This window comes from Pristis pectinata, chromosome 29, assembly GCF_009764475.1.
Source record: "Pristis pectinata isolate sPriPec2 chromosome 29, sPriPec2.1.pri, whole genome shotgun sequence".
Lineage (NCBI taxonomy): Eukaryota > Metazoa > Chordata > Chondrichthyes > Rhinopristiformes > Pristidae > Pristis > Pristis pectinata.
Genome location: NC_067433.1, coordinates 12053756 through 12074901, shown reverse-complemented (window position 1 = coordinate 12074901; position 21146 = coordinate 12053756). Strand labels below are relative to the sequence as shown.

Sequence of the window (21146 nt, the reverse complement as noted above, 5' to 3'; positions counted from 1 at the left end):
CCCAAAGTGCAACACCTCACACTTGTCCGCGTTAAATTCCATCTGCCATTTTTTAGTCCATTTTCCTAGCTGCTCAAGATCACGCTGCAAGCTTTGATAGCCTTCCTCGCTGTCCACTACGCCCCCAATCTTGGTGTCATCCATAAATTTGCTGATCCAGTTTACTACATTATTGGCTAAATCATTAATATAGATGATAAACAACAACGGACCCAACACCAATCCCTGCGGCACACCACTAGTCACAGGCCTCCAATCAGAGAGACTAGTTATTGTATCTGATTCCAACACTTTCTCCTCTGGCAGTACGTTCCAAATAGGGAACATAGTCTCAAGATTCGGGGGAATAGATTTAGGATGATGAGGAGAAACTGCTTTTCCCAGAGTAGTGAATCTGTGAAATTCTCTGCCCAGGGAAGCAGTGGAGGCTACCTCATTAAATATATTTAAAACATAGATAGATTTTTGCCTAGTAGGGGAATTAAGGGTTACGGGGAAAAGGCAGGTAGGTGGATCAGAGTCCATGGTCAGATCAGCCATGATCTTATTGAATGGCGGAGCAGGCTCGATGGGCCGGATGGCCAACTCCTGCTCCTATTTCTTTAGTTCTTGTGTTCAACCACTCTCTGAGTTTAAAAAAAACCTAGGTCGCCTTTAAAATTCCTTCTTCTCACCTTAAACCAAAACCCTCTTGTTTTTAATAGTCCAGTCAGCCCTCAGCCTCCTTCACTCTAGGAAGCAGGAAACCCAACTCCAGCCTGCAGCAGGGTCAGTGACTCCAGCAGCCCTCACCTAGCCTGTTATTCGCTCTCCTGCTGAAGGTGCTGCCTCTTTTCAATGCCTCCATTTCTTCGACAAGGGATCGAGTGCACTCCAAAGCAGTGTGCCTCAAGTCCTTACGGTGTCTAATTGGCTATTCATCCGTGGTTACTGCAACCCATCTACAACCCTTTCCAAGGAAGGGTGACAGAGCAATGCCCAAAACACAAATGTGCCCATTATCTCCCCCTCTGTCAGGTATCTCCAAGGGTTGTCAGAGTGCAGAGAGAGGGGAGGGGTGAGACTATGGAGTGATTTGGGAAAAGGTTAGAACTTTTTTTTTAAAACCCTGGAAGCCAACATAAGCAAGACCAATGGTGCTGGGTGAACAGGACACAGTCAGAAAAGCTATAGATCTCCTCAAGTATTGTGCTGATCAGCTGGCGGGGGTATTTGCAGACATATGTAACCTCTCCCTGCTTCAATCTCAGGTTCCCACCTGCTTTAAAAAGACCACTATCATCCTGGTACCTAAGAAAAACAAGGTAAAGTGCCTTAATGACTGTCGATTGGTGGCTCTGACATCCACCATCATGAAGTGCTTTGAGAGGCTGGTCATGGCACGCATCAACTCCGGCCTCCCGGAAAACCTCAACCCACTGTAATTTGCCTGCCACCGAAGCAGGTCTACAGTGAACACAAACTCCCTGGCTCTACACTCATCTCTGGAGCATATGGACAGTAAAGACACCTACGTTAGACTATTGTTTATTGACTACAGCTCTGCCTTCAATACTATAATTCCAAGAAAACTCATCACCAAACTCCGAGACCTGGGACTCAGCACCTCCCTCTGCAACTGGATCCTTGACTTTCTGACCAACAGACTGTAATCAATGAGGATAGGCAGCGACACCTCCAGCCCGATTATTCTCAACACTGGTGCCCCACAAGGCTGTGTCCTCAGCCTTCTACTCTACTCTACTCCCTATATACTCATGACTGTGTGGCCAGATTCTGCTCGAACTCCATCTACGTTTGCAGATGATACCACCGTAGTAGGCCATATCTCAAATAATGATGAGTCGGAGTAAAGGAAGGAGATGGAGAGCTTAGTGACATGGTGTCATGACAACAACCTTTCCCTCAATGTCAGCAAAACAAAACAGCTGGTCATTGACTTCAGGAAAGGGGGTGGTGTACATGCACCCGTCTATGTCAATGGTGCTGAGGTCGAGAGGGTTGAGAGCTTCAAGTTCCTAGGGAGTGATCACCAGTAGCCTGTCCTGGTCCAACCATGTAGAGGCCATGGCCAAGAAAGCTCACCAGCGCCTCTACTTCCTTTTGGAGCCTAAAGAAATTGGCATGCCTCTCATCCATGGACTCTGTCTATACCTCTTGCTGCCTTGGTGAAGCAGCCAGCATAATCAAGACACCACCCATCAGGCTCAAGGACAGCTTCTATCCCACTATGATAAGACTGTTGAACGGTTCCCTTATACAATGAGATGGACTCTTGACCTCACCATCTACCTTGTTATAACTTGCACCTTATTGTCTACCTGCAATGCACTTCCCTGTAGTTGTGACACTTTACTCTGTATTCTGTTATTGTTTTTACCCTGTACTACCTCAATGTACTGTGTAATGAATTGATCTGTATGAACGGTATGCAAGACAAGTTTGTCACTGTACCTCAGTACAAGTGACAATATTAAACCAATACATCGCTGCTCATTCACAATTCTCAGTAATGCTCCCACTTACAACCATCAGGTTCTTGAACTGACCTGCAAAACCATAACCCTACCTCAGCAACGGAACACCACAGACCACCTCTTGCATTACCATGGACTTGTATCTGATTGTGGGGGGTGCTTGCACTAATGTATTGTTTTGCACAATCTTTTTCTTCACTGTCTTGTATAATGTATGTATAATTTATGTTCTGGGTGTTGTCTGTACCTACATGCCTGTGATGCTGCAAGTTTTTCATTGCACCTGTACCTCACCATACTTGTGCCCATGACAATAAAACTGACATGAATTCATTCACTCCCAGAAAGAATAAACACGAGTTTCCCACATGAGAAACATTTTTCACCCATCAAACATTACACTGATTTCGATCTTCCAATCCTCCTTCTAGCTCACAAGAACACAAAGGAAGGGGAGTACAAGTAGGCCACTCAGCCCCTCGAGCCTGTCTCCGATGGCTGGTTTGATCCAGGCCTCACCTCCTCTTCTGTGCCAGATCCCCACCCCCTGATTTTTCAATAGTTTATCTACCTCCACTTAAAATACCTCCAAAATTTGGCCTAAACAACCCTTCAGGATAGAGAATTCTAGAGGTTCACCACCCACTGTGAGAAGAGATTTCTACACACCTCTACACTAAATGACCATCCCTAATCTTGTACCAATGTCCTGATGAAGGGTCTCGACCCAAAACGTCTACTATTTACTTCCCTCCATAGATCCTGCTGAGTTCCCCCAGCATTTTGTGTGTGTTGCTCCAGATTCCAGCATCTGCAGAATCTCTCGCGTCTTCATTCAAGACTCTCTCAGCAACTCAATCAGGTTTAACTCATTGGGTCTCTCTTTCACCTCGGAGTCCGAAGACATTTGGTACAAGACCCACCCCAAAAACTTGGGCTTTTACTACAGGCCAGTACTGAGGGAGTACTGCAGTGTCAGTGTCAGCTTTCAAGTGAGGCCTAGTCAGAAAGGTCTTCAAGCAAAAATGTTAACCCCATTATTTTCTCTGCACAGATGCTGCCTATCCTTCTGAGTATTTTCTGTTTTTATTTCAGATTTCCAGAATCTGCAGGTTTTATTATTTTCATTTTATGAAGCCTTGCCTATTCTCTCAGGTGGAGATAGAAGATCTAGTGGAGCTATCTTGAACAGCCATGATACTTTCCCCTCAAAACGAAACAGATTATATGGTCATTATCACATTACTGCCTGTGGGATCTTGCTCTGCACAGACCGGAAGCTATGCTTCCTGCAGCAGTGACTACATAGTACACTGCTGCCTGTGAAGTACTTTGGGACCTCCACGCCCCACAGGTTGCCAGAGACAGGAAAGAAATGCGACACAGTGGCACAGTGCCAGAGACCCAGGTTCAATCCTGACCTCAGGTGCTGCCTGTGTGGAGTTCGCATGTTCTCCCTGTGTCCCAGTGGGTTTCCCCTGGGTACTCCAGTTTCCTCCCATATCCCAGCGACCTGAGGGCTGGCAGGTTAATTGGCCGCTGTAAATTGCCCCTAGCGTGTAGGTGGGTGGTAGAATCTGTGGGGGAAGATGGTAAGAATGTGGGGAAAATTTTAAAAATGGGATTAATGAAGGATTAGTGCAAATAAGTGGTTAATAGTTGGCACGGACTAGATGGGCTGAAGGGCCTTTGTCCTTGTTGCATCCCTCTGTGAATCAGGGCCTGAGTTATAGGGAGAGGTTAGGTCCTTATTCCTTAGAGCACAGGAGACTTGGGGGGGGGGGGGAATATTATAGAGGTATATAAAATCATGAGGGGTATAGATAGGGGGAATGCACATGGTCTTTTTCCCAGGGAGGGCACAGGTTTAAGGGGAAGATTTACAAGGGACCTGAGGGGCAACTTCTTCACGCAGAGGGTAATGCGTATATAGAACAAGCTGCCAAAGAATGTGGTTGAGGCAGATGCAATAACAACATTTAAAAGATATGTGGTAAGTACATGGATAGCAGAGGTTTAGAGGGATATGGGCCAAACACAGGCAAATGGGACTAGCTTAGGTGGGCACCTTGGTCAGCATGGAGGAGTTGGGCCGAAGGGCCTGTTTCTGTGCTGTATTACTCCATGACCTACCAGCAATACCCATTGGCCTTGACTTTGTCTGCCTTGTGATAGACAGCTTATTCTCTGTGCTGGCACACCTCATACCATCTGCCTCGGGTCTGAAGCAAGCTTCCTGTGAGACACCGAACGAATGCCATCAGTAAATCAACACACACGCTTTACTGCATTCCCCTTAGCAATGCAAACAAGCCCACAGTTACCAGCAAGAGAAAGCCCTCTGCACAATTTGCTTCTACCTGATTAAACATTCCTTTCCTAAATATACAGTTTTTTTAAAATCTCACGAGGGCGCCACATTTGCAAGTTGTTGGCTCTCAATCTGTTTCTCCAGTCGATTGCTGACAACTACAGATCTCACACCAGGAATTTATTCAGCGTTGCCAGCTTTGTATAATCCTGACATTTTCAGCAGTTCCAGTACAGGAAGCTCTGTGTTTTACTGTGTGCACTGCCAAGTCTTCATTTTAAGGCTGAAATTTGGGATGTCTGGTGTATTGACCATTATTTATCCTTAACCAGCATCACTAACAGCAAATTATCTGGTTGTTATCATTTCACTGCTTGTGGGTTTGTGCAATAACAAACGCACTACATTTCCAACAACAACTACATTTCAGAAGAAGTAGTTGAAGTGTGCTACATTTCACTGGTATTAGTTTCACTAGGCAGTCCTGAAGAGACAGGTGCTACAGAAATGCAGTACCTTTCAAACATGAAGCTAAGTTCACATCCAGTCTGTTGCAATCTCAGTTAACGTGAAGAGAAGATAATTCTCCACCTCATCATAACACACATAAAACGCTGGATGAACTCAGCAGGTCAGGCAGCATCTATAGAGGGAAATAAACAGTCGATGTTTTGGCTCGAGACCCTTCAGGACTCAATCAAGGGTCTCAAGCTGAAACGTTGACTGTTTATTTCCCTCTATAGGTGCTGCCTGATCTGCTGAGTTCCTCCAGCATTGTGTGTGTGTTCCTCCAGATTCCAGCATCAGCAGAATCTCTTGTGTCTCCCCCTCATCATGGCCTCTTTCATCAAACCAGTCTCTACCTTGGGTGGTGCAGTAATGCAGCAGGTGGAATTGCTGCCTCTCAGCTCCAGTGACCTGGGTTCAATACTGAACTCCAGTGCTGTCTGTATGGAGTTTGCATGTATAAGAGATAAGATTTCTTTATTAGTCACATGTACATCGAAACACACAGTGAAATGCATCTTTTGCGTGGAATGTTCTGGGGGCAGCCCGCAAGTGTCGCCACGCTTCCGGCGTCAACATAGCATGCCCACAACTTCCTAACCCGTACTTCTTTGGAATGTGGGAGGAAACCAGAGCACCTGGAGGAAACCCACGCAGACATGGGGAGAACGTACAAACTCCTTACAGACAGTGGCCAGAGTTGAACCCGGGTCGCTGGCGCTGTAATAGCGTTTCGCTAACCGCTACACTACTGTCATTCGCCCTGTGGTTGGATGAGTTTCCCACAGATGCTCCAGTTACCTCCAACATCACAAAGGTGTGAGGGTTGGTAGGTTAATTGCCCACCAGGGGCAATTTATAGTGTGTAGGTGAATGGTAAAATCAGGGGGGGGGGGGGGGGGGAGTTTGGGAAGAATAAGTGGGATTAGTGGAGGATAATTGTAAATGGATGCTTGATGGTTGGCACAGACTTGATGGGCTGAAGGGCCTGATTCAGTGCTGTTTGATTCTAATAAAGAGGTTAGGTTTAATCTAGGAGATAGACTTCATCCGTTGTCTGTTCTCAATATGGATTGGAAGATCTGGGCCCAGTATCCCAAGCCAAGTCCACCAAAATTGTTTCCAGACTCAGTGGGCAAGTGCACAAGACTTCTAGAAGCAGATCCAATTTTCATTTATATAACACCTACACAAGGGCGTTATTAAATAAACTGTGACACCAAAGGAGGCATTAGCACCAGTGACAAATGTGTGGCCAAATGGTTAGGGTTTAAGAAGAGCTTTCTGACAAGGGTTTGGGAAGAGGTCGAGAGGGTTGGGATGGAATCCTGGAGCTTGGAGGGTGGGAAGCTGAAAGCACTGGTGGGTCAAAGGGCCAGAGATGGAGGAGTGAAGAGTTAGGGGTGCATTACATTGAATGACAGGGTGTAAGGCACAGGAAGAGGCCACTTGGTCCAAGCAGTCCATGCCAGCTTTAATGCTCCCCTCCAGCCTTCCATCTACCAGTGTAACCCTCGACTCCCTTTAAATGCATTGACCATACTCACTCCTCCCGTGGGAGCTAGTCCCACATTCCCACTGCTCTTTGAATAAAGCAGCTGAATTTCCCAGTAGTGATCTTCTGCTGATGGCCTCCAGCTATCCTCTTCCCCACTGTGGAAACACTCTCTCTGTATCCACTTGATCACGTTAAACTCGCCATTAATTCACCCCAAAGCCGCCTTCCCTCAAGGGCAAAGAGACCCTGTTAGCTCACCCTACCTGATATGTAGACCCTTGCATTTGTGGTGTTATAAGACCATAAGAGATAGGAGCCATTCGGCCCATCAAGTCTGCTCCGCCATTCAATCATGGCTGATCTTTTCCCCCCAAGTCCATTCTCCTGCCTTCTCCCCATAACTCTTAACCCCTTTACCAAAGAACCTATCAATCTCTGCCTTAAATACACCCAATGACTTGGCCTCTACAGTCCTCTACAGCAACAAATTCCACCTTCTGGCTGAAGGAATTCCTCCTCTTCTCAGTTTTAAAGGGACGTCCCTTTATTCTGAGGCTGTGCTCTCGGAGCCTAGACTCTCCTACTGTCCTTGTAGGATCCTACTATCCTTCCTGTTATCCTTGTAAATCCCCTCTGCACTCTCTCCAATGCCTCTACATTCTGTTTTTAATATGGCAATCAGAAATGTATGCAGTACAAAGTGTAGTCTAAACAAGGTTCAACACGGGTTTAGCACAACTTCTCTACATTTTAATTCTATCCCTCTAAAAATGACACAAGTGTGTGGTTTGCCTTTTCTAAAGCCCTTGCTAGCTCATAGTGCAACCTTAGTGATCGGCGGACCTGAGTTCCTCCATCTCTTTGCTTCTCAACTCCATTTTCCAAGTAATGTGACCTTCCCATTCTTCCTATGTGCATGTGTATTGAATTTCATTTGCCAATTATCTTCCCAATGAGCATTGTGCAAGCTGGATGTGGCAAGGATACAAAACGATAGAAACACAAGAGACTGCAGACGCTGGAATCTGGAGCGAAAAGCAAACTGTGGAAGAACTCAGCGGGTCAGGCAGCATCCGTAGAGGGAAATGGACAGTCGACATTTCGACCCAAAACGTCGACTGTACATTTCCCACTACAGATGCTGCCTGACCCCCTGAGTTCTTCCAGCAGTTTGTTTTTTGTTTTAAACAAGGTTAAGCGTTTGTACTGACGCAAATTCTTCAATTCCATTGCCTGTATGAAGTTATTACCCAAGCTGGTGTAAGAGCAAAGTGTGATATCACACCCAGTACTACAGGGATGGGGATGTAGAGACAGAAACCGAGGTCTTACCACCAGAATCTTACCACCACTGTCATTTTCACACACCACCCTGGGCTTACCAACAAGGCCAAGCCTTGACATACACCCACCCCTCACTCAAGGGCTGACTCAGAAGCAAGAGGCAGCAATGAATGGCCTGGACGAGCTCAGGAACACCCAGGCCCAGCGGCAGCACTAATTTAGCAGTAGCTGGCTACTGGGCCTCAAGACAGGAGATCAAAGTTGTGATCTGGCACGTACAGTCTCTGGCAAAGCATTCCTCCTTCACATTCAATCACACGATAGAGCACCTGTGCTTCCTACTCCCCAAGTGTTGTTAGACTGAGCAATGGAAAATTTTATCTGACCTTCAGATTTCCAGCAAGATACTGCATACAATAAATAAGTTCCTGTACTCTTGTACTTCCTTGCTACCACAGCAGGCCTGTTCCCTCCCTCAGCTCAGTGCTGCTTCCACTAATACTCCAGATACTATAAAACTCTGATTAGGCCGCATCAGAGTACCGCATTCAATCCCGGTCGCCCCATTTTAGGAAGCGTTGGAGAGGGTGCAGAAGAGGTTTACCAGGATGCTGCCTGGATTAGAGGGCATGTGCTATAAGGAGAGTTTGGACAAACTTGTGTTGCTTTCGGCAGAGGCTGAGGGGAGACCTGATGGAAGTTTATAAGATCATGAGGGGCATCGATAGACTAGACAGCCTGTATCTTTTTCCCCAGGGTCGGCATGTCTAATGCTAGAGGGCATGCATTTATGGCGAGAGGAGGGCAAGTTCAAAGCAGATGTGTGGGGCAAGTTTTGATTTTACACAGAGAGTGGTGGGTGCCTGGAATGCACTGCCAGGGGTGATGGTAGAGGCAAATATTATAGAGGTGTTTAAGAGGCTCTTAGATAGGCACATGAATATTCAGAGAATGGAGGGATATGGACATGTAGGCAGAAGCGACTAGTTTAGTTAGGCTTTTCATTACTAGTTTAAATGGTCTGGCACAACATTGTGGGCCAAAAGGCCTGTTCCTGTGCTGTACTGTTACTGCTACTCGGCCATTTGCTGCAACTAACCTCCTTGTCACCTTTAGCATTCAGGGATGTTCCTGTCCATCGCCCCCTTCCCACTGTCCTCCCCATCCCTTGCCCTGGTGTAACACGGGAAGTTAAACAGAGGCACTTTGGCAGAAAATCATATTCGGAAGGAGATAGTTTTCCTCAACATGCTGCATAATACTTAATCTTCAACTAGCAGCACTGGAAAACATTATCTAGTCACTGCAGATCGTGGGAGCTTACTGTGGGCAAATTGGCTGCTGGGTTTGCTCTTCTAAAAGAGGAACACAAGAACGTATGAGAATTGGAGCAGGAGTAGGCCCCAGCATTCAATATAATCATGGCTGATCTGCCCCAAACCTCAAATCCTCTTCTGTACCGGTTTCCCTTTGCCCTCAGTTCTTCAATCTTTCAAAAATTTATCTACTTCCTCTTTAAATACCTTCCCAAAACCCACTGGGGTAGAGAGTTCCAAAGACTCACCACCCTCTGCTCGATATTCCCACACATCTGAGTTTTAAATGACTGCCTCCTCACCTTATAACTATGTCCCTTCCTTCGAGACTCTCCCACTAGTGGAAACATCTCAACATCTACCCTGTCATGCCCTCTCGGAATCTTATGTTTCAATAAGGTCACACCTCATATTTCTAAACTCCAGATATAGATCTAGTTTCTTTAGCTGTTCTTGGTAGTCGAATTTCATTGGCCGAAAAGTACTTTGAGATGTTCCAAAGTGATAAAAGGGGCTATAAAAATGCAAGTGTCTTCCAATATCCGGAGAGCAAGTCCAGATCCATTCGCTCACTTTCCTGACCCTCAAATCCTGACAGGCCAACCACAGAGGTGACAGGGAACATGATTATCCTTCAATAAGGTCGTGCACAATGAGAAAACAGGAATAAAGCTTCCAGTCATGCCCATTGTAAACACCTGTAAAGTGACAACGTTCTAAAGTCTTTCACAAATATCAAGAATAACAAATATTGCTCTGCTGGTGACCTTTCTTCCAGCATAAAGTCAGAAGGAGGGATGTTCACAGTTGATTGCACAATTCTACTTGCAATTCCTCAGCAAATGAAACAGGCCATGCCTGCATGCAGCAAAATCCAGACAACATTCAGGCATGGGCTGATGGGGCCAGAAGCATTTTTACATAGAAGCGCCAGGTAATGACCACCTCCAACAAGAGTCTGACCATCTACCCTTGATGTTCAACAGCATTACCATCACTAAGTGATAGACTCATAGAGTCAGAGTTATACAGCACAGAAGCAGGCCCTTCAGCCCAACTCATCCATGCCAGCAAAGATGTCTATCAAAGCTAGTCCCATTTGCCTGCATTTAGCCCCAAATCCCTTTGAACCTTTTCTATCCACGTACCTGTATGCAATGTCTTTTAAACATTGTAATTGTACCCCACCTCTACCACTTCCTCTGGCAGCTCGTTCCATATACCCACCACACTCTTATGAAAAAGTTACCCTTCAGGTCCCTTTTAAATCTTTCCCTTCCCACCTTAAATCGATGTCTTCTAGTGTTAGACTCCCCCACCCTCGGAAAAAGACTGCAACCATCCAGCTTATCAATGGCCCTCATGATACCTCAATAAGGTTATCCCTCAGCCTCCTATGCTCCAGGGAGAAAAGTCCCAGCCTATCCTCATCACTCAAGCCCTCCAGTCCTAGTAATATTCTTGTGAATCTTTTCTGCACCCTTTCCAGCTCAATGACATCCTTCCTGTCCCCCGCCATCAATACCCTTGTATGGGTGGGGGGGGTCCACTATTGACCAGAAACTCAACTGAACCAGCCATATAAATACTGTGGGTACAGGAGGTCAGCGCTGGGTACACTGCAGTGAGTGACTTATTTCCTGACACCCCAAGGACTCTCCACAAGACACAAGTTAGGACTGTGATGGAACACTCTCCATCTTCCTAAAAGAGTGCAGCTCAAACACTCAAGAAGCTCGACAGGGCAAAGCCGCCCACTTGATTGACCCCACATCCATCACCCTAAACATTCATTCCCTCCACTCCACCACCAGCGCACAGTGGCTGCTGTGTGTACTCTGCACAAAATGCACCGCAGTTACTCGCCCAGGCTACTCCAACAGCACTTCCCAAACCTGTGGCCTCTCCCAGCAGGAAGGACAAGGACGGCAAGCACATGGGAACACCACCCACCAAGTCAGGCAGCAACCTAACTTGCTGTTACTTCAACATCATCGGGACTAAATCCTAGAACTCCCTCCCCACAGCATAGTGAGTGTCCCTTCACCACAAGAACGGCAGTAATTCAAGAAACTGGTTCACCACCACATTTGAGGGCATTTAAGGATGGATACCAAATGCTGGTCTTGTAATTGACACCCATACCCTGAAAAATGAATAAAAATGTGCCAAGCAATATAGAGGGAGGCTACAAAGAGTACCCAAGAGGAGAGAAATTCAGAAATTGGAGGTGCAAAGGGACTTAGGAGTCCTAGTTCAGGATTCCCTCAAGGTTAACTTGCAGGATGAGTCGGTAGTAAGGAAGGCAAATGCAATGTTAGCATTCATTTCAAGGGGAATAGAATATAAAAGAAGGATAGACTGCTGAGGCTTTATAAGGCATTGATCAGACTGCACTACAATCAGTATTGAGAGCAGTTTTGGGCCCTGTATCTAAGGAGGGAAGTGCTGGCATTGGAGAGGGTCCAGAGGAGGTTCACAAGAATGATCCCAGGAATGAAAGGATTAAAGTACGAGGAGCATTTGATGTCTCCGGGCCTGTACTCGATGGAGTTCAGAAGGATGAGGGGGGATCTCATTGAAACCTACTGAATACTTAAAGGCCTGGATAGAGTGGACGTGGAGAGGACATTTCCATTAGTAGGAGAGTTTAGGCACAGCCTTAGAATAAAGGGATGTCTTTTTAAAACTGAGATGAGGAGGAAGTTCTTCAGCCAGAGGGTGGTGAATCTGTGGAATTCGTTGCCACAGAGGGCTGTGGAGGCCAAGTCACTGGGTGTATTTAAGGCAGAGATTGATAGGTTCTTGATTGGTAGGGGGGGTTAAAGGTTACAGGGAGAATGGGGTTAAAAAAAGATCAGCCATGATTGAATGGTAGAGCAGATTCGATGGGCCAAATGGCCTAAATCTGCTCCTATATCTTATGGTCTTATGTGGAAGAGGGATTTGGAGAGGGAATACAATTCCAGAGTTGAAGCCACAGCCACCAATAATAATATAAATATAAAATTGACTTTCTTGAGAAGAATGTTTCTAATTATATGCACAAAAAAAATCTCCCTCAGAAATCCACAGGAGCTAACATGCCAACCAAGTTGTACACCCCGGAAGGTCATGAGCTCAGTCTAATCTGTTCCCACCGGGCAGTAACTGTTGACGACGCAAGGTCAACAAAGGTCTTCAGTAGACTGGGGTCAAAGGGCAAGGGTGGGAAGCCAACATTTCCACTGCAAGTCCCTATCTGGGAGGGAAGGAATTGTCGGTGTTTCAGGTCAAAACCCTACATCAGGACCCGACCCAAAACATCGACAATTCCTTCCCACCCCCATCCCCACCCCCCCACACAGATACTGCTCGACCTGCTGAGTTCCTCCAGCAGATTGTTTGTTCCAATATCATGTCTCCATCATAAAGTGGGGATTCTGACTAGGACACAGGCCCAGTTTGATAGCTAAATCTCAACTACATGATCTGAATTTGAAGATTTTGAATTCCTCCCCCCCCCCCCCATTCTTCTGAGTCACTCTAGAACCCCTTCACTGACCCACCCCCCTTAACAACCCCCCTTTGACCTCCTGCACTTATCCCATTTCCACCATTGAATTTCACTGCCCCTTTGCCCCAGTTTCAGGGTGACCTTGTGGAAGTGCATTTGTCCGTCTCCAGACCTCCCCCACCACCTCAGTCAGAGGGATTAGCACCTTGTTCCACGATGCAGTTGAAATCCTTCGAGCAGTAACGTGATTTTAATCCCTCTCGTTTGGAAGTGGGCGTCGGGCAAATTACAGGCCTTTTCTCTTCTGCAAAGACCTTGAATAAAGTCATAGAGTCATACAGCACAGAAACAGGCCCTTCGGCCCAACTGGTCCATGCTGACCAAGAATCCCATCCAAGCTAGTCCCATTGCCCTTGTATGGCCCATATACCTCTAAATCTTTTCTATCCGTGTACCTGTCTAAATGCCTTTTAAACAGTGTAATTGTACCCACCTCTACAGCTTCCTCTGGCAGCTCGTTCCATACACCCACCACCCTCATGCAAAAACTTGCCCCTTTAAATCTTTCCCCTCTCACCCTAAACCTATGTCCTCTAGTTTTAGACTCCCCTACCCTGGAGAAGTAGACTGAGCATTCACTCTATCTACAGCTCTCATGATTTTATAAACCTCTATAAGGTCACCCCTCTGCCTCCTGCACTCCAGGGAATAAAGTCCCAGCCTCTCCTTATAATTCAAGGCCAGTAATATCCTCGGGAATCTTTCCTGCACCCTCCCTAGTTTAACAACATCCATCCTATAGCTGGGCCACCAGAGCTTTGCACAATACTCCAAGTGTGGTCTCACCAACGACCTGGTACTCAACGCCCTAACCCATGAAGGCAAGCGCACCAAACGCCTTCTCACCACCCAATCTACCTGCGTCACCACTTTCAGGGAACTATGTTCGTGAAATGAGCAGAGAGCACTGCAGATCTAAAAGGGAAACAAAGTGTTGTCAAGCACAGATTCAAAGGTGGCTTAGGAGGAGGATGACAGGTGGGGAAAAGACCCTCAGCAGAACTGAGTTGGTTCCGCTGAAGCATCCTGACCCAAATCAGTAACCAACCCTCTGTGTTGTAGCACCTCCACAAAAGAACATAGCAGGAGTAGGTCACCTGGCTCCCTAAGCCTGCCCTGCCATTCAGTATGATCCTGCCTGGTCTAAGCAGGCCTCACTCCTCTTCTGTGCCAGCTCCCCATAACCCTTAATTCCCCAACCTTTCCAAAATTTATTTACCTTCTTTTCCTATTTGCCAAAACTGCCTTCAATGTTACTTATGGACACGGATAACAATGGCCCTTATTTACATAGTGCCGCTAATGTCATTAAGTCATCCTAAGGTAGTTCACAGGGGCACTACAAAAATTTAAGAACCAGTCACATAAACAGGGACTGGAACAGGACAGATAAACCAGTAGGTTTCAATGGGATGAACTGTTTAGGGTTTGAATTTCAGACCCTAGGGCTGTAGGTGTTGCTTAATCAGTGGATTAAATTTAGGGATGTACAAGAGACCAGAACTGGAGGAACAGAGAGTTCTCAGAATGAGTTCCAGCGCTGCTCTGAGTTTCAGCTAACTCCTAGCTACATGAATTGGGAGATTTTGAATTTTTTCTCCCCCTTATTTCTCCGATACATTCTAGGGTCAGACCCCTTCACTGCTATCAAATACCATGGCCTGCTGGCACTTACTTTGATTTCCTAATCGTCCCACTTGCCCCAGTAAAGTTCACTGCTTCTTGCTTACTAGGGCAGTGACTGTGACCTGGGCAGTTAATGAACACATGGCCAATTGTTCAGGTGGACAGGAGGTGCGGTCTTCTTTGCTGAGGTACACAAACAATGGAGAAAGGAGCTGAGCTGAGCCCAACACTGGCCACGTATGCGGGACGTGGACCTTTTGGACTAAGTGTAGCCCGCTGGTGCAGTGCCCCAGGCTACTGTGTCTCTTCCCACCTGCTCACCCCACAGCCGAAGTCAGCAAACTCCCTGCTGTTGTGAAACACAGATGACTTGTGCGGACAGAGTACCACGTTGTAATGAGCCAATGCGAACAAGGCCTACATTAACATATACCTTTCCCATCCCTTTCAGGGTTTTTCAGTGAAATTAGTCACTGTTGCAAGGCCAGCAATGTGCCAACTGAGCTGTGCACAGCAAGCTCCCACAGAACTGTGATAATGGTTGGATAAGGTGTCTTTGCTAATGCAAGCACCGAGGTTAACTCTGCTCTTTGAGATATTCCCTTTTACCTACAACTGAAAGAGAGGACAGACCTTGGCTTTAATATTTCTGCCAAGAAGAAGTGCCTCCTACAGTGCAGCATTCCCTCAGTACTGCCTGGGGTGTTACACCTGCAATGGGACTTGAACCCATATTTTTCATATCTGCTTATGACACAGGAGGGGACCACTTGACACATTCACTCTGTGTTGGTTCACACCACAAACTCACACTATCCCACTAATTTCCCGTCTAATCTATTCTCCCCACATTCCCATCAATTCTCTCACCAGGCTACACTGGGGGCAATTTACCGTGCCAAATTAACCTCCCAACCTCTATGTTCTTTGGGATGTGGGAGGAAACTGGAGCTCCCAGAGGAAACCGACACAGGAAGAAAGTGCAAACTCCACACACGCACACATCACCGGAGATCAGGATTGAACCTGGGTCACTGGAGCTGCGAGGCAACAACACTAATAGCCATGCCACAGTGCTGACCACGACCTTCTAACTCAGAGATCACCCTGCAAACCACTGAGCTCCAGTTGGCAGGGTGAGCCACAGTGATGATCCCTTCAGTGAGAGGGGTGTCAACATTATCAAAGTACTTTCAGGCCACATGCTGTGACAATTCCAACAGAACAACAGAAAAGGTTTACCTGCTGATGAGGCAGCCAGTTACTGTTGCTATCCATGCTCACTGGGTTGTCATCCATCCAGGATTTGGGTGTTAATCCGGGCCGGCTTCTGTTCAGCTTTGGAGGCACCATAACGTGACTGGAGTAGGACCTCTTGGAAGAGCAGGACGGAATCGAGTTCGAGACTCCCATTACTCCAATGGATCTCCTCAAGCCCCTGCTGCAGGTAGTATTGAGGGAGCCCCAGCCTCCTCCTCCTCCTCCTCCTCCTCCCCCGCTCTGCTGCTGTTGGTGGCCACCCCAGTTGAGTGCCCTGAAGGCTTGCTGCTGTCCGCTGAAGCCGTTCCTTTGGGAGAAGGTTCCCTGGTGCGGTGGTTGGTTGAGGGGCGACTGCCTGTGCTGCTGTGACAACCCCATCTGGTGAGCCGAGGGGAAAGTCCCACCGAAGAGGGGCCCGAGGTGGACCATCTTGGGCAGCAGCATTGCAGTTGGCAGGACCCTCTGCTGGAGGAGGCTTTCTTCACCCACCTGGCTCGTCGACCAGCCTAAACTGTTGTGGGGTGAGCTGGTCCCTCCATGATCTTGTAGCACCAAGCCGCCAGGAGCAGGGTGGCAGTCCAGTTGGGTGCTGTCACAACCACTGCTGACCTCTGCACTCTTAAAGGACTCCAGATCCGGCTCCAGGTATGGGCTGCAGACCGATTGCCTTTTGGTCTCATTCTGTAGCATGGCTGGATTAGCAGAGCTGGGGAGGGGAGGGGTGTTTTTTTAAGGAAGGGGTGGGGTGGGGAGGGGAGGGGGGGGAGTTGCAATTGAGAATTTAAAAGGGGAGAGGGAGCTGACAGTGGCTTTCAGGGAGACGTGGGGGCGGCGGGAGAGGATGCAAGTCCAGCCCAGCCCAGCGCGGCGCTACCCCGGCGATCCTCGCCCAGTGAGCAGCCCTGGTTGTGTAACTGCGCTAATCGCGTCCGTTTCAGCCAAAGCCACAACTAATGCACAAAACGACATGAAACTAACCGAGTTGGAAACGCGGCCGGCAGTTTCAGTGTGGTGCTGTGTGTGTATGTGTGTGTGTTTTCTCTCCTGCCCTCGTTCCTCATCGATCGCATCAAAATGGAACAACCAAGATCACAAGATGCTGTTTAATGACCTACTCATCGCCTCTTTACTCCGGAACTGAAGCTCTTACACTCCGAGGCATTCTGGTTGCTTTACATTTTTCCTCTCTCTCTCTCTCTCTCTCTCTTCCCTCTGATGCAAATCCTGCACCTGACCTGCGCCGGGAATTTGAAATCAGTTCAGAGCAGACCTTTTTTTTGGACGTTTTTACTTTGTCTTCTCTGAATGCTTTGCGATTTTGTGTCTTATTTAACAGCGGTTGTGTGCACAACCCTGCCCCCCACAACACACAGCTAGGGTCATAGGCACAGAGAGGGATAAGAGCACAGGAACAGGCCTTTCAGGCCACCAGGTCTTTGCTAGCCCTTAAGCTCCCATTGACACTAATTCTACATTGGTCCCATTTTTATTCTTTCCCCAGATCCTACACAACTAGGGGCAATTTACAGCAGCCAATTAACCTACTAACCCGCACTTCTTTGGGATGTATTGGTTTATTATTGTCACTTGTACCGAGGTACAGTGAAAAACTTGTCTTGCATACCGATCGTACAGGTCAATTCATTACACAGTGCAGTTATATTGAGTTAGTACAGAGTACGTTGAGGTAGTACAGGTAAAAACAACAGTACAGAGTAAAGTGTCACAGCTACAGAGAAAGTGCAGTGCAATAAGGTGCAAGGTCACAACAAGGTAGATCGTGAAGTCAGAGTCCATCTCATCGTATAAGGGAACCGTTCAATAGTCTTATCACAGTGGGGTAGAAGCTATCCTTAAGCCTGGTGGTACGTGCCCTCAGGATCCTTCTACCACACTAGGGGCAATTTACAGCAGCCAATTAACCTATTAACCCGCACTTCTTTGGGATGTATTGGTTTATTATTGTCACTTGTACCGAGGTACAGTGAAAAACTTGTCTTGCATAACGATCGTACAGGTCAATTCATTACACAGTGCAGTTATATTGAGTTAGTACAAAGTGCATTGAGGTAGTACAGGTAAAAACAACAGTACAAAGTGTCACAGCTACAGAGAAAGTGCAGTGCAATAAGGTGCAAGGTCACAGCAAGGTAGATCGTGAAGTCAGAGTCCATCTCATCGTATAAGGGAACCGTTCAATAGTCTTATCACAGTGGGGTAGAAGCTATCCTTAAGCCTGGTGGTATGTGCCCTCAGGATCCTTCTACCACACTAGGGGCAATTTACAGCAGCCAATTAACCTATTAATTTGCACTTCTTTGGGATGTGGGAGGGAATGGGAGCAAATCCACACAAGTCACAGGGAGAACATGCAAACTCCACAGGTTGGGATTGAACCCCGGTCTCTGGCACTGTGAGGCAGCAGCTCTACCACTGTTGTGCCTTGTGCCACCGGAGGTTTTCCAGCCTAACCACTTCTGGTGCAGGGCTTCGACCCGAAACGTCAACAATTCCTTTCCCCTCACCGAATGCTGCTCGACCAACTGAGTTCCTCCAGCAGATTGTTTGTTGCTCCAGACTCCAGTGTCTGGTTCTGTTCTGACTCTTAACCACTTCTGATACTGAAACTGATGATGTAGTTATCATTACATTGCTGTTTGTGGGAGTTTGCTGGGCACAAATTGACTGGGGTATCTCCTACATTGCATCAATGATTACACTGCAAAAATTACTTCACTGGACATAAAGTGTTTAGAATTGTCCATAAGGTGTTATGTAAATGGAAGGCATTATATTTGATATTTATCCTTTATACTATATTTGTAGTTTATAGAAGTATCTCACATAGATGGGCTTTAAGATGTAGATACGTGGATAGTTTGCAATAGAATGCAGAAAAAGCCACAAACCATTCAGTTCAATGTGTCTACCCTCATGTTCACATTCTTTAAACAACACCCCCCCCCCCCACCCCATGCTCTCTTTCTCTACAAAAGACAAATACAATAGGAACAACAATCAATCCTCTGGAGGAACTCAGCGGGTCGAGCAGCATCTGTGGGGGGAAAGGAATTGTCGATGTTTCGGGTCGAAACCCTGCATCAGGACCTGAAACATCAATAGTTCCTTTCCTCCTGCAAATGCTGCCTGACCTGCTGAGTTCCTCCAGCAGATTGTTTGTTGCTCCAGATTCCAGCGTCTGCAGTCTCTTGTGTCTCTACAAATACTATATGTGTGGGAAACTTGAAAGAGAGGCTGCTCGGATTACTCTGTAGGTCAGGCAGCATCTGAAAGGAGAGAACCAGGCTATTCCTTTAAGTGCATTCATCTGATTCACCTCAGCTAATCCTTGTTGTAGAGAGTTCACCATTATCGGAGTAGAGATCACAAGAACACAAGACAAATGAAGCGGGAGGAGGCTACCAAGCTACCAATGAGATCATGGCTGGTCTATACTGAGCTCAATTCCCCTCTGTACCGTTTGCCCCATAACCCTCAATTCCCCGAACATTCAAATCTATCTCCGCCTTAAATTTCTCATGATCTGGCCTCCACCAACCTCTGGGACAGAGAGTTCCAGAAATTCCCTCTGAGAGAAGTGTGTCCTGAATCAGTACAGTGTTACCTTGTAAAATAGGCCGGAGCATTGTCCTCTCAGATGACGGGTGACACAAGGCTGCATCAACTCCAGGACAGTCAACAAACCTTATACTTCAATGAGGAGGACAAGTATTTGCAGGATTTTCAGCATAACGTTAAGGTTCACCATGGCTCCTGGAAAATGGGTTGGCAGTGAGAGAAGTGCCCCTTTTAGAATATCCCTATAAATCTTGGAATGGAGATGGATGGGTTGTGAGGTGCTTTTCATGGTCTTGCCCTTTAAGAACATAGGACATATGTTCTATGTTTACAGACATGAAAAGAGATTATTATGTTACCATGACTCCCATGGATGCATAGACCATTGGGATACTGAGGAGCACAGGATAGGAAACTCTCATGATTGAAGGCTTATCCCAGCAGGTCCAGTGATTGGCTGCTCTTCTTGTGTGGGCTATGGGTGAGAATAGTGTGGGCGGAGCAGTGAAGACCCCTCCTCAATCCCCACCCCCCTCCCCCATTGAGTAAGTCACTGGCGACTTGCTGTCTATGCTTGGGGACTTGAGGAGCAGGTCTGGAGGTGACCTGAGCGCAAGACAACTGCACACTGGCAAGAATCAGTGCTTTCAGGAGGAGGGGGCCACATCATGCTGATTAAGCCTCAGTGACCCATGGGTCACAAGGTGTATGCTGGTACTGACATTCAGTGCCTGTGTTTCCCCTTCATGTTCTTGGAGGAACTCAGTGGGTTGAGCAGCGTTTGTGGGGGGGGGGGGTGGAGAAGAAATTTTCAATGTTTTGGGTTGGGTTTTGACCCGAAACATTGACAATCCTTTACCCCCCACCCCCCCCCCCCCAACAGTTGCTGCTTGACATGGTAAGCTCCTCCAGCACATTGCTTGCTGCTCCAGAGTCCAATCTCTTGTGTCTTCATGTTTTTGGGTGTTCTGCATTCCTCCAGTATGGTCTTCTGGACTTCTTGGATTCTGGGCCATATTCTCTGACTCCTCAGACCCCTGCGCTGACTGAGTCACTCCCTCCAGATGTATCCTTGCCTATTTCACTCAACTCCCCCTGCATTCTCCTAGCTTGGTATCCCTTCTCGCCTTATGGCAGTGAACCATCAGACATCTTCCACCTGATCCTGAAGTTACTGCCCTCTCACAGGGTCAGAAAGCTGAGGGTTCAAGACTTGAGCACAAAACCTGGGGCTGACAGTGGTCAGAGATCCCAATGTCAGGATGAACCCAGGGATCTCTGTACTCAGGTTCCTTGGTGGTCTTGTGGTTAGGATTCGGTGTTCTCACCGCCATGGCCAGGGTTCAATTCCCGGCCAGGGAAGTGTGTTTGGGCAGGCACGGTAGTGCAGCGGTTAGTGTTACGCTATTGCAGCGCCAGCGACCCGGGTTCAATTCTGGCCACTGTCTTTAAGGAGTTTGTACGTTCTCCCCATGACTGCGTGGGTTTCCTCCGGGTGCTCTGGTTTCCTCCCACATTCCAAAGACCTACGGGTTGGGAAGTTGTGGGCATGCTATGTTGGCACTGGAAGCGTGGCGACACTTGCGGGCTGCCCCCAGAACACTCTATGCAAAAGATGCATTTCACTCTGTGTTTCAATGTACACGTGACTAATAAATATATCTTATCTCATCTCCAGGTGGACGTCGTACTCCTATGCCTCAAGGAAGGCCAGCAGAGTTCTCTCCTGCTG

General features: G+C 47.3%; 1 protein-coding gene across 1 annotated transcript in view; it reads right to left on the bottom strand.

Moving 5' to 3' along the window:
• Positions 1 to 21146, bottom strand: part of LOC127584341 (cytoplasmic polyadenylation element-binding protein 2-like) — a 57740-nt gene that overhangs the window by 31872 nt on the left and 4722 nt on the right. The window contains exon 2 of the mRNA XM_052041054.1: positions 15818 to 16541. Within this exon, the coding sequence (XP_051897014.1) occupies positions 15818 to 16525 (708 nt within the window). The 5' untranslated portion in view covers positions 16526 to 16541. The remainder of the gene's footprint in view (positions 1 to 15817; positions 16542 to 21146) is intronic.